Source organism: Ylistrum balloti, unplaced genomic scaffold (assembly GCF_031769215.1).
Source record: "Ylistrum balloti isolate Yb309-2 unplaced genomic scaffold, AGI_CSIRO_Ybal_v1 Utg370806, whole genome shotgun sequence".
Classification (NCBI taxonomy): domain Eukaryota; kingdom Metazoa; phylum Mollusca; class Bivalvia; order Pectinida; family Pectinidae; genus Ylistrum; species Ylistrum balloti.
Window position 1 is genome coordinate 86,541 of NW_026782467.1, and position 14,096 is coordinate 100,636.

A 14,096-nucleotide genomic window follows, 5' to 3' on the forward strand; every position below is an offset into this window, starting at 1 on the left:
ATACCGTCAACATGATTAGTCCAACTTAAATCTTCATTGATATATACACCTAGATGTTTGTGTCTTATTACTTGATTGATATTTGTGTTATCCATACTAAGTTGTGGAAGGATAGATTTTGAAGATTTCCTACTGATTATTAACGACTCTGTTTTATTTGCATTAAACGTAACTAGCCATTGATTAGCCCAAGCATGAATATTACATAAGTCATTATTTAATACGTTGGCTGAGTTAATAGCGTTGTCTACTACGAGATAGAGGGTAGTGTCATCTGCAAATAATTTTATAATACTAGCAATGTCAGAAACTATATCATTGATAAAAATCAGAAACAATAAGGGTCCTAAAATAGAGCCCTGTGGAACCCCAGCTTTAATTGTACCATAGTTTGAAAATTCACCGTTTACCAAAACTCGCTGTTTCCTATCAGAAAGATAACTTTTGAACCACCCTAATAGCGTTCCCCTTATGCCTGCTTTGTTTAATTTATAAAGGAGACCCTTATGCCACACCCTATCAAAAGCTTTACTTATATCTAGGAAAATAACCTGCACCTCCTTCCCACAATCTAAAGCTTTACCAATATCATTTGTAATAGTCAATAGTTGATTTATAGCAGAATCACCTCTTCTAAAACCCGACTGGTGTTCGGTGAAAAAAGAAGAGTCTCGTAGAAAATTATACACATGTTTAAAAACACACCTTTCCATAACCTTTCCTATTATACTAATAAGGGAAATCGGTCTATAATTTGAAACTACACTAGGGTCGTCTTTTTTAAATATAGGAATAACATTAGCCATTTTCCACATTTCGGGATATGATTGATTCGACAGTGATTTGTTAAAAAGACTACAAAGAGGCCCAATTAACTGACGTTTACCTTCTTTTAAAAATTTCCCACTTATTAAGTCAGGCCCAGGTGCTATAGACGCGTCAAGTATACTAATAGCATCAGAGACGTCCTGCTGTGTAATAGTAATATTTTCTAGTATGATAGTAATATTGTCATGATTAACTGGAAGGGGTCGATGTAAGTCGTTAAGTTCGGTCTGTTGAATAAAGTAGTCATTAAGAATAGTGACTTTTTCTTTATCATCAATGTACTCTTGACCATTATAAATGATCATAGGTATGTCAGTAGTTTTACATGAAAAGTTAGTTAATGAGTTCAAGACTTTCCACCAATTTTTAGAAGAGTTAGGAGTGGTTTGAAGGTAAGATGATATTTTTTTGTAATAATTACTTTTCGCCTGCCGAATAGCATCAACACATGCATTTCTTACTTTTCTGAATGTTTCCCAATGAAGTGGGTTCTGTGTAGGCTTGGCTTTTGCATGAATTCTTTTTCTAGTTCTGATCAATTTACGTATATTATTGTGCATCCAAGGCGGGTCAGCTTTTCTTATTGTGATACATTTGTTTGGTATTGTCTCTGAAGCTATTTGAGTAATTGTTTTTGTAACATAATCTGCATCGAGATCTGTAGATAATGCTTCTGTATCATTCCAGGTAATGTTATTTAATTTCTCACGATAATTGTTAAAATTGCAATCTTTGTATGGACTTTTTTTATGTTAATAAGTCTAAGTGCTAATTCTATAACAATGATTTCACTGGTATAAACGGAGCACTGATCGGTCAGTCTGAGTGATAATGTGTTGGGGTTTTCTCAGGAATAAATACCTAACCCTACTCTGTTCGTTTGTAGATTTTATTATCCGTCAGTATAATGTTTATCACTATCATTGTATTTCTCGTCAATTATGGCTAATGCTATTGCCCTAGTTTCTGCCAGGTCTTCCTTTTTGTTGGTTTTATTTAAAATTTCAGTGCTAATTTCCGGAGTGTCTAATTTCAATGGTGGAGTGGGATTCGGAATAATTTCTTCTATTTTAACTTGGTCTAAAGTGTGTCCGACGAGAAGTTGGTTACATGGTTAGATGGTGATGTATTGTGTTGTTTTAGTATATCTCTATAATTGATGTACTTAGCTTGTTATACTGTAACATTAGGTGGAAATTCAGGTCCTACAGTTTAAGCTCTAGCCCAGTATTTTGATAGTAATTGTTCTCCCCTAAGTTTTGATGGTATTTCACTAGTTTCTGCATGTAGACTTATGGTAGGTGTGTTTTCTATTGCGCCTGTTGTTTCTGGCTCGGGACAGAAAGATAAATGTGGCTCGCCAGAGGTTCGTCACGTTTGTCTTTCTTCACCCTCGCCAAAATGCAGTTTATATTTTAAGACACTTACCATGTATTCTATTTATCCTGCAACATTGATTGAAAACCAGACTATTGAAACTCTGCCTCATGACGGTCGCCAATGTCATTCTTCAACACGGAAATGTAGTTCCAAACTTCATCGCATATAACAGAGATTTTATGAATTTTCATAAATCAACTTGTTCATTACAACATGTTAAATTGCTAACTTAACATCTGTTTACATTTCTAAACATAATATTTAAGTAAATTCAGAGAGTAATTCTGTCGATTTAACGCACGTGCTAAAAATACAGCTGTTTTCCGTCCGTGACCTACATTTGAAAAAAATGTGCGTGCAATCAGCACTTTCCTTACACAGTAAAGTTTCAATGTCCCACTAAAGGATTTTGTTGCAACAGGGGACATAGCGTTTCATAAGCACATTTATTTTGACAATTCTTCTTTAATGTATCTCCAGAAGAGATTTTGCCCTCTTGTCGAATATTGTATTTTTTCTCTGCTTGTACTGGTGCTTAAGTTAAGCAGGCTTTATATTTTCAAATTTCTATTATCCCTCTTTGGATATTTTGTATTGAAATATTAGTATTGTCCATATCATTCATGTAGTTTGCTGATTGCTGGAAAATTTGACTTATCACCTTCATATAATCATTGAGTCCATCTTAATGGATATTGACAATACTGGGTCAAGAGTTCCCGTGTACCGTGACATACAGTTGGTACACGTTAATTTTACACAAAACACGGAAGAGTTCGGGTATGGGGGACAGACAGGGTTTTATTTTACTCTCTCTGTAGGTCACTTCAGGTGATAAGTATGCAGTAAGTCGGGTATTGCATGTTTGTCGTTACTCGGAATTTATTACACCCTCGCTATACTCGAAAACCACGCACTATCCTACACGTGGTAGTAATGAAAATCATACCGACATATTGCACCGTAACTAAATAATATAAGTAGGATGGAAGTCAGGTCATGTAAGGCTACACAATAACCGCCATACTTCATTTAACAACCCGACAGACATACTTGAGTAGACTTCGACCGAGTCTGTGAATGGGACCGTGACTAAAATGCACGCATCCTTACAGGGACTGGATATTCCACCTTTTATAATTATTTTTTATTGGCGTTTTCAGCTGTCCACGTGAACACCGACGTCACGCGACATTATATGTACCTGCATACTGGTACGTGATACTAGTAAAAATGGAGGACGTTCACAACGGCAAAGGGAGAGATATGAGAGAAACCTCATCCAATTACAAGGTAGGTGCTTATCAAGTGTTGTTGTTTTTTTTTTTTTTTATTTTGCAAAAGACGAATTTCTTTGCTTTTCGTTAAAATATGTTAGGTTACTTGGTTATTGTAAGTACGATGTAAATCTATTGGCAATGAAACTCAAATCATTTGCTTATATCTTATTTTTGCATCTTGTGAACTATTAGATGGATCAGTGAAACGCATCGCGCATCCGTAACTAAATGGTAGTCCGCCCTGTAAAACGTCCATGTGATATGACATACAAAAATTAACAATATTCTATCATTATAAAATAAAGTGATTGTAACAGTAGTGTCCAGCTAACAACGTGAGGGGGAATCACTTGTTGTGTACTTACTCTTAAATGTGGAGTATGCTGAGAATGTATTCTAGCCAAGTCACGTGAAAAGTGTTATCAACTCTGAATTAGTGACTGAATGTCGCAAAGAATATCGCAACAAAGCCGATCGGGGTTCGATTCCCAAGTCTGCCGTGAATAAATATTTGGTCGTCTCACTGAACATGTGGGTTTTCTTAAGATACTCCAGTTTACTCCAACAGTATGAATTCCTTCAGCCATCAGTTAATATTAATCACACTTGCTGGCGCGGATGGTGGCGTGAGAGGTATCTTACTGCGGGAGGGTACTAGAGCACTTGAGGAAAAACCTTTCGGCCGCTACCACTGTGCCACTGTTTACAAAACAACAAGTTAATGTGATCTCTTAGTCTGACGGTCGTTTAGGGTCCTTCGTACTTAAAGAATAATAGACTTGAACTGTTCCTTCCGAAACGAGCACTCTTATTGTTTAAATTTCTTAATTAAGTATTAGTAGTTAGTAACAATATGAAGATATGGAAAGGACAGGAAAAACGATGCTGTGGTTTCTGTATGGGTTTAAGGACGAACAATGGAAAATGATGAAGAAATTTCCGTTCTATGTGTGTTTGTGTGTGATAGCGTTTGTGTGTATACGCAAACGTGTGACAGGCCGAGTTAGTTTGTGTTCAATCACTTCCTACCTAACTTCCTATTTATTGTAGTTGTCATTGTCACCATAACTATTCTCGCTTTTGAATTTAAATTCGGCAAGACAGATCAAGATTTAATCTATAAGTTTATCCTCTGATATGTCACTGTGTCTGTATACTTATGCAAATTATTTAAGTCATCTTGTATATAATGTTCGTACATTCAACACTGCAATATTATGTTGATGTCCAAATGAATTATGTTGTCTGTTTATTTTACCTCTCATTTTCTCTTTGTAAATAAAAAAGAACCAGACACTTTTCAATGTTTCATCAGCGTCATATAAACGGATATATGCATCAAGCAATTATTTTTACTTTTAGTATACAAACATCCAACTGAACAATGCAGAAAAACGGAAGTTGTCGACGTTTAGTGTCAAACATAGAGATGATGACAATATCGATGACGTATTTCCTGTTGTCAATATCACCGATGTAGCTGGCATTTCAACGAAGGGAAATAAAGATGGCGGCCTTATCTACAAAATCAGTGACCCAGTTCCGATTCATCTCACATTTCTATTTGCGTTACAGGTAATTATGCATTTCTCACTAAACATCCTCTCTGGGGAGGTTGCACTCACCCAAGGGATCGGGGTTCGATTTTCCATATTGTTAGATATAGGTTACTTTACATGTACAAATAAAGGTGTGGTCGATTCTCGACCACGTTGGTTATTTTCTCTCAACAATCATTAATGATGGGTCATACACAGCAGCTTCGGAAGAAATCTAGCAAAAAAGTAACCAAAATAATGAAGCACGACTAATATTGATGCGAAGACACGTACATGATGTAACGGAATACTATTTAACTGACCTATCATCACGACCCTCTGTTTTATAAGACATTTTAGCGTGCTAATAACCTATATCTGTCTCTGAACTCGGCATGAACCACACAACAAATCTAAAGGAGTAAAGCGGAGCGTGATATAAATATGTATACATTGGATATGTGTAATATGTAATATACATCATCAGTGTTACAATCTGTCCTATTATCAAAGCACCAGATAATATTTAAATTACTTTGCATTCATAAAACATAACTAAAATCGAGCACGGTAGCGTAAATTTCGGTGTCTAGATAATCCCTTCGGTCGATGAAACCACAGGCCCTTTCAGGGAGAGAAATACCATCTTCAGCTGTTGTATGAAAGGTGTTTATTCAATTATTATTAATTTGTCTTAGAAATCTCGGTATGATACGATAGCCACGGATGTATGTATTTGATCACAGAGAAAAGGAGTTTGTCGGTACACTGTTGATTAAAATTATATTTTTTATTGTAAAGATTTAGATAAATGTATGTTTTGTTAGAATAAAAATATTTTTTTTTATAAAATTCAACATTTCAAAGCACAAAATATATAGAAATATTTTGAGTATGGTCGAATTCACCTCAGGTCGATCAGAGCTGCTTTACAGCCTCTGTTGAGTAGATTGGACTTCAGTTCTAAGAAACGGCGTCTAAAGACGTAATCATTATTCTTTTATTTTATAACCATACTGTTTAGTTCTGTGTGTAACTTTCCCAATACATAACCATACTGTTTAGTTCTGTGTGTAACTTTCCCAATACATAACCATACTGTTTAGTTGTGTGTAACTTTCCCAATACATAACCATACTGTTTAGTTCTGTGTGTAACTTTCCCAATACATAACCATACCGTTTAGTTCTGTGTGTAACTTTCCCAATACATAACCATACCGTTTAGTTCTGTGTGTAACTTTCCCAATACATAACCATACCGTTTAGTTCTGTGTGTAACTTTCCCAATACATAACCATACCGTTTAGGTCTGTGTGTAACTTTCCCAATACATAACCATACCGTTTAGTTCTGTGTGTAACTTTCCCAATACATAACCATACCGTTTAGTTCTGTGTGTAACTTTCCCAATACATAACCATACCGTTTAGTTCTGTGTGTAACTTTCCCAATACATAACCATACCGTTTAGGTCTGTGTGTAACTTTCCCAATACATAACCATACCGTTTAGTTCTGTGTGTAACTTTCCCAATACATAACCATACCGTTTAGTTCTGTGTGTAACTTTCCCAATACATAACCATACCGTTTAGTTCTGTGTGTAACTTTCCCAATACATAACCATACCGTTTAGTTCTGTGTGTAACTTTCCCAATACATAACCATACCGTTTAGTTCTGTGTGTAACTTTCCCAATACATAACCATACCGTTTAGGTCTGTGTGTAACTTTCCCAATACATAACCATACCGTTTAGGTCTGTGTGTAACTTTCCCAATACATAACCATACCGTTTAGTTCTGTGTGTAACTTTCCCAATACATAACCATACCGTTTAGTTCTGTGTGTAACTTTCCCAATACATAACCGTACCGTTTAGGTCTGTGTGTAACTTTCCCAATACATAACCATACCGTTTAGTTCTGTGTGTAACTTTCCCAATACATAACCATACTGTTTAGGTCTGTGTGTAACTTTCCCAATACATAACCATACTGTTTAGTTCTGTGTGTAACTTTCCCAATACATAACCATACTGTTTAGGTCTGTATGTAACTTTCCCAATACATAACCATACTGTTTCGGTCTGTGTGTAACTGTGTGTCTTGGACAAGTTACACACAGAACTAAACAGTATAGTTATGTATTGGGAAATTTTAGATATGTTGCCTTTCAGAAGCTTCAGTAAAATAAAATAAATACTTGTAAAAGTATGTGATTTTCACGTGCATCCACTTAATGAAGCAAATCATAGTACAATTGTGATAACATAAGTTACATCGATATATATATATGTGTGTGTATATACTTCCACGATTCCAGTAAGAGTTTGTGATATCTATCCGAGGTAGTCGCCATTGCACACACTTTGTTGATATAGGTTACATTTGGTAAAGTTTTTTCAGTTATTTTCTGCCTTACTATACTGACCTACATAGTCTTATCCCTTTATTTCATCTCGCACATCTTTATGCTCGGCACTTTGTGTGTAAACGTTTTGAAATGCAAAGCCTGATAATCATTTTTGGAAATCGGTATATATATTTTCTGCAGCAAGCCCTGTTGTCCCTGTCCACGTCACTGGCTGTGTCTCTGTTAGTGGCCCAGGTTGTGTGTGCCGAGGACAATGAAGACTTCAAGGCCAGACTTCTTAGTTCAACCTTGTTTATGAACGGCATCACAACCCTCCTAATGGTCACGTTGGGAATAAGGTAAAGTAGAGACATCATAATACTTTCTATTGTCACATTGAGAATAAGGTAAGGTAATTACATCATAGTACTTTCCAATCTCTCCCAGAGTGCATTGCGGTTCCTAATTACACCTCTGTAAACAGTTCACTCCATTTCCAAATTCTCCAGAAACGTATTTAAATCAGAAAGTCTTTCATTATTTTTCTGTTTTTTTTTTAATTGTATTGTTAGGGATGTGGTGTAACTACTATCTTACACTTGGCCATAAATGCATTGAAATAAACTGTCCCACCGATCAAACTAATAGTGATAACGCTCAAGCTTGCGGTAAACTTACGTAACTTTTATTTTCCTTTAGACCACACTGAATATATTAGGTGTAGGAATCACCTTAATACTGTGGGGATTCCGCGTGACTTTTTAGTGTCTTACTGAGGCAAGCAGATCATTCAAATACTAAAATGTCAACAAGTTGAAAAATGAGTACGACATCCTATATTATTACCCAGTATTACTCAGAAACAACACTTTTATAGACAAGGACGAGAAGAAAACATAGGTAAATCGCTTGCCGACATCTTTTATGCATGTAGGCAACTAAAACGTTCATTATCACAATAAATATTTCACGAACTTACTGTTCTCTGAGAGAACGTCAGCCAACTGGAACTATTTTTTTCTTTACTCTCGGATGTCTTCCGGACATCTATTGTACTGACGTCTCTTCACAATTCGTATTAAAATATACATATATATTAGTATTAATAATGGCAGCAGCGGATAGGATTGTCGTAAGTAAGTAAACAATTATGTGCTCCAGTAAACAATTAGTAATAAATATATTTATACAGATTGCCGCTATACCAGGGAGCATCACCAGACTACGTCGCTCCCCTCCTAGCCATGGCCGACATAGATAAAGGCGGATGTAACGGCACACAGCCGATCACAGGTAAAACAGCACACGGCCAATCACAGGTAAACCAACACTCGGCCAATTACAGGTAAAACAACACACGGCCCATTACAGGTAACACAACACTCGGCCTATTACAGTCAACATAACACTCGACCTATTACAGGTAAAACAGCACACGGCCTATTACAGGCAACACCAAACTCGGCCTATTACAGGTAAAACAGCACACGGCCTATTACAGGTAACACCAAACTCGGCCTATTACAGGTAAAACATTACGCGGCCTATTACAGGTAAAACAGCAGACGGCTAATTACAGGTAAGACAACACTCAGCCTATTACAGGTAAAACAGCACACGGTCAATTACAGGTAACACAATAACACACAGACGTTAACGGTTTATATTATATAGACACGCTTTCGAAAGGATTATTTTAACTTTGATCCTCGTTTGAAACCGATGTTCTATTTCAGTTTTGAACAACATCACTAACATGACAGAGACGGTGTTCCCTGAAGGTACCGAGGAAACCATTCTACAGGCAGTCCAAGGGGTATGGTAATGTTTCAAAATACTGAACTGGGTTCTGTTGGCATTGATGGAAAGTATGAATGCTAACTATGATAAACAGTAAATGCATAGAAGTGCGTTTCACATTGGGACATTGCTAAAACCGAAGACAGTCTCATTTTGTTTCTGTTAGTTGTATTTTATACTCGCACAAAAATAGCGCCATGATATCTTTCATATATGTCAACATAGATCCATCGGACGGTTTCCGATTTAATTCTTCATAATGACGTCACACATCCTTTGTTAACTAAATAAGTATATGATATTTTTATGCGTACTTTCAAACTTAATTATGTTTTAGTTACAAGGCAGCCTATTGGCTGCTGGTGCCATACACTTCCTGATAGGAGCTACGGGATTGGTTGGAGTGTTACTGAGATTTATCGGACCAATCACCATTGTCCCAACTATTCTTTTATTCGGCATATACATGACGAAATCCATCACGAAGTTCGCACAGGTCCATTGGGGTATTTCTGTCGTGTATGTTCAATTCTCACTATATAAGATAAACGATGGGTTCACACAAAATATGAGCATCTGTTTCTACGGTAATATAGTATTTGTACTGCCTCGATGATGACCGTTTTGTACCAAGCTGCTGAAATGTTTGTCTCCTTCGAGACTGATCAGATTAATGTTGACTAGACTGATGCAGGTTACCCGTCAGAACATTGGTCTTACTCCTGACGCGAAAATAGTAAACATTAAATTTTCTTGGCAGTTTGTGACACCTCCCGCTTGTAAGCGTTTTAGCATTAACGTAACTTGGCCAAAGTAACATTTTTACATTCGGTAAAAAATACTCGTTTTTTGTCATCAAAAGATGAAGTATTTTTTCAATTAAAGAAAAGCATGTACGTGTAGATATATTCATATACAGATTGACATGGTTAACTTATCATTCGTACCGTGTAAAAAGACAACCATACTTAAAACATGATTAATATGTCCGGTTAAAATGTTAACTGTACAATGGAGAACGGCGGTGAAATCCATTGATAAACATACATACTTATTTCCTAATTATATTTTTCGGATCGTCTTGCAGGACATTTGCCATTGCCATGATACTGTCGTTATACCTAGCTAAGAGAGAGATGCCGATACCTGTGTATACCAGAAAGAAACAGTGTCACGTGATCCGTTACCCTCTACATCAGGTGTTCGCTGTAAGTAATAGATATCATGTGATTAGTTACCCTCAAAAGCAACGTGTCACGTGATCATCTACCCTCTGTCTCTGGTGTTGTCTGTTACAATGTAGTAACGTTTAACTAATTCACCTAAGTAACGTGTCACGTGATCCGTTACCCTCTGCGTCAGGCGTTCGCTGTGTGTAACGTGTCACTTGATTGGCTGTATTTGTACGTTTGTAGCCAGAAAAAAATTGGTGTGAAGACCGTTAACCCATGTTCAGAAATGAAACGGACGAAGTTCAATGAAATCATAACAACGCGAAAAATGATTCGAATTCAGATTCGAATTTGATGGAAATGAAATAGACACGACCATCTTAACTAAAGCTGTTTGTGAAAATTAGGTTTAAAATAACGTAGGATTTGTCTTGATACTAAACACTTGAATATCATTACAAGAAACAAAATATTATTTCATTATAGTGTGATACATTTCAAAATTTTGGTGAGTGCCATTTCATACACAGATACTAATTGCCTTGGTGATTGGATGGCTACTTTGCGGTATACTAACGGCGGCTGGGGCATTTAGTACGGCCAGGGACAGTCAAGACTACTACTCCAGAACAGACGCAAGAGTTGACGTCATCAGTCGCGCCAGCTGGTTCTACTTTCCCTATCCCGGTAAACATCACAACAGGTCTAAGACACAACACAAACTCTAGATTCCAAATCCCGTATAAATTGAAAAATGATATAAAAACTAGATGTTTTCCAATGATAAATGTTTTCATATTATTTAATTTGTAGCATGTCTCTTCTAAAGTTCCCGAAATGTACGTCGGATCTCGAAGAACTACGAGACAGAGGTCGGAAGCCAAAGCGATGAAATCAGGATCATACCCGAATTATTTTGAATTTGAATTCCAGTAGCATAGAGTAATGACATATTTATCTCATTCTTTTATACAATGAAAAGTGAATAAAATGGATTGCGTGCCATTATGAATGTAATGAAAAGTCACTTTCGTAAAAATGTTGTACATGATTGCAAAGAATGCGTTATAGGCCTTTTATCAAATATCTTCTTTTTTCCAGGACAGTTTGGTAAAATCAGTTTCAACATTTCAGCATTTGTTGGGTTTTGTGTAGCAACAATAGTTTCCATACTGGATTCAATTAGCGACTACTACGCATGCGCATCAACATGCAATGTTCCTCCGCCTCCCGCTCACGGCGTTAACAGAGGTATCGCCGTCGAAGGGTTCTGTAGCGCACTAGCTGGTGTGATAGGCTGTGGTCACGCAACTACAACGTACGGAGGCAACGTTGGCGTCATAGGCCTGACAAAGGTACACGTCACTTAGGCAACGTTTGGGTCATAGGCTTGACAAGGGTACGTCACTTAGGCAACGTTGGGGTCATAGGATTGATAAGGGTACGTCACTTAGGCAACGTTGGGGTCATAGGATTGATAAAGGTATGTCACTTAGGCAACGTTGGGGTCATGGGATTGATAAGGGTACGTCACTTTGGCAACGTTGGGGTTATAGGATTGATAAGTTTACGTCATTTAGGCAACGTTGGGGTCAAAGGATTAATAAAGGTACGTCACTTAGGCAACGTTGGGGTCATAGGATTGATAAGGGTTCGTCACTTAGGCAACGTTGGGGTCATAGGATTGATAAAGGTACGTCACTTAGGCAATGTTGGCGTCATAGGCTTGACAAAGGTACGTCACTTAGGCAACGTTGGGGTCATAGGCTTGACAAAGGTACGTCACTTAGGCAACGTTGGCGTCATAGGCTTGACAAAGGTACGTCACTTAGGCAACGTTAGACAAAGTACCAGGGTTTTGTTTCCTCCTTACTGATCTATTGTCCGGTAGTGTCTCCCTACTTAGTTGTTTCCTTTCCAGGTTGGAAGTCGTCATGTTTTCATCATCGTCGCTCTCATCTACATATTGTTTGGTGTCATTGGGAAAGTATCAGCTGTTTTTATAACAATACCGTATCCCGTGTTAGGGGGCGTTCTTGTTGTCATGTTTGGTGCGTTCAATGGTGTTGTCCTGTCCAATCTTAAATATGTAGATCTGTCGTCCACTCGGAACCTCGCGATCATCGGAACCTCTCTTCTGGTTGGTCTGATGATCCCACACTGGGTGGAGAGATATGAAAACGTCATCAACACAGGTAGGTAGACTGAGTATTTACTGAACACCTCTGAAATCCCCACATTAGTTCACAACAAAAAATGAAACCTACGAAAGAACGTAAAATTGTGTAGTTGCATAATCAAAATTAGACCATATTTTATCTTCGGTCGATAGTGTTAAATTAAGACAAAAAGTCATCAAAAAAAATTAATTGTTATTGTTTACTTTTAGAATTCAACAAAAACATACGGATTTTTCCGTTTTGATAATAATTTCATTAACACTTCTCTAATCTAGACCGAACAATTACGTAATTCTAGTTTCTGGTAGGGGGCATGCCTATACCGATATAATTTTAGTAACATCTTATTCTTCACCCCTAAAAATATCAATGTTTCATCAGGAAATAAAGGGGCAGATGACATCATCACGATGTTGCTAGGTAACCCAAACCTCGCTGGTGGTACCCTGGCTTGTTTTCTTGACAACACCATTCCAGGTAGGTCCCAACAGCACAACCAAAACCACCATTCATTTGTCACAGGTGTAAACACTACAATGTTTTGTCACAGGTGTAAACACTACAATGTTTTGTCACAGGTGTAAACACAACAATGTTTTGTCACAGTTGTAAACATTACAATGTTTTTAAGGGATGTTTAATAATATCTTCGATAAGAAACAAATACAGATTATTTTTAATTTCCTTTTTGTCCATCAGGCTCAAGAGAAGAGCGAGGTATCGCTGCCTGGGCGACCCCAGATGATACTGGTTTGTCTACCATTATACCGTCAGATTTCAGTGAAGGATACGAAGTTTATAATCCTATTTTCTTTGACAAATACAAGAATTCCAAAATTCTACGGTTTCTACCTTTTATGCCAAATCCTGTGAACGGAAACATGCTGAAACAAAGGAGTTTATGTGTCGACTTTAACAGACCATGTAGTTTAACAGGTTCTGTTATCTTGACTTCCACAAGTTAATGTACGGATATCGATATACCATATCATTTACAAAAAGAAAACATGGTTGATTCAGGGCATAATGGATTTTGAAACGGGTGGAATTAGAGATCAGTAGACAATTTTTCATATTACTGTTGGTCATGATGTGGAGTTTTGTTTCAATATATTTGTTGTATCAACAAAGGAGTTAGAGAGCTCGTTCTCACACTTAACATCAATCAGTATCCTATGTTGGTTAAAATGATCCAAGGGAGGTAACTCCAATAGTAATTCGCCATTATTGGTATGTAAAAGCTCCAAATTACTATCAGTTATCCTCATCACTAATAGGTCCCGTGACTGACAATTCACTGACATAGATCCTTCACCAGTGCCTAACACTTTAGATTTATAAAGAGATAAGAACCTAAAATACTTTTTGAAAGTGTACATAATCATATCGTACAAAACCATCAGAAATCACACTGTGTTTACTTCTAAATAAAAGTTTATGGTTTTATTAAAACGCCCTTAACTACTTGTTTGTTAGTAAATGGCTGATTCCTGTATCCTCCATCGATATTGCTGGAGATCTGTACCAAATCAGCTGAGATGTGACGAGAACAACAAGAAATA

General features: G+C 37.0%; 1 protein-coding gene across 1 annotated transcript; it reads left to right on the forward strand.

Annotated features, from left to right (window-relative positions):
* Positions 1 to 3,441: 3,441 nt before the first annotated feature.
* Positions 3,442 to 13,499, forward strand: LOC132558646 (solute carrier family 23 member 1-like). The gene is made up of 12 exons (XM_060223242.1): positions 3,442 to 3,501; positions 4,851 to 5,063; positions 7,584 to 7,741; positions 8,575 to 8,675; positions 9,119 to 9,198; positions 9,520 to 9,701; positions 10,270 to 10,390; positions 10,885 to 11,041; positions 11,456 to 11,709; positions 12,276 to 12,549; positions 12,916 to 13,011; positions 13,234 to 13,499. The coding sequence occupies exons 1-12, from the start codon at positions 3,442 to 3,444 to the stop codon at positions 13,497 to 13,499; spliced, it is 1,962 nt and encodes a 653-aa protein (XP_060079225.1).
* Positions 13,500 to 14,096: the final 597 nt, after the last annotated feature.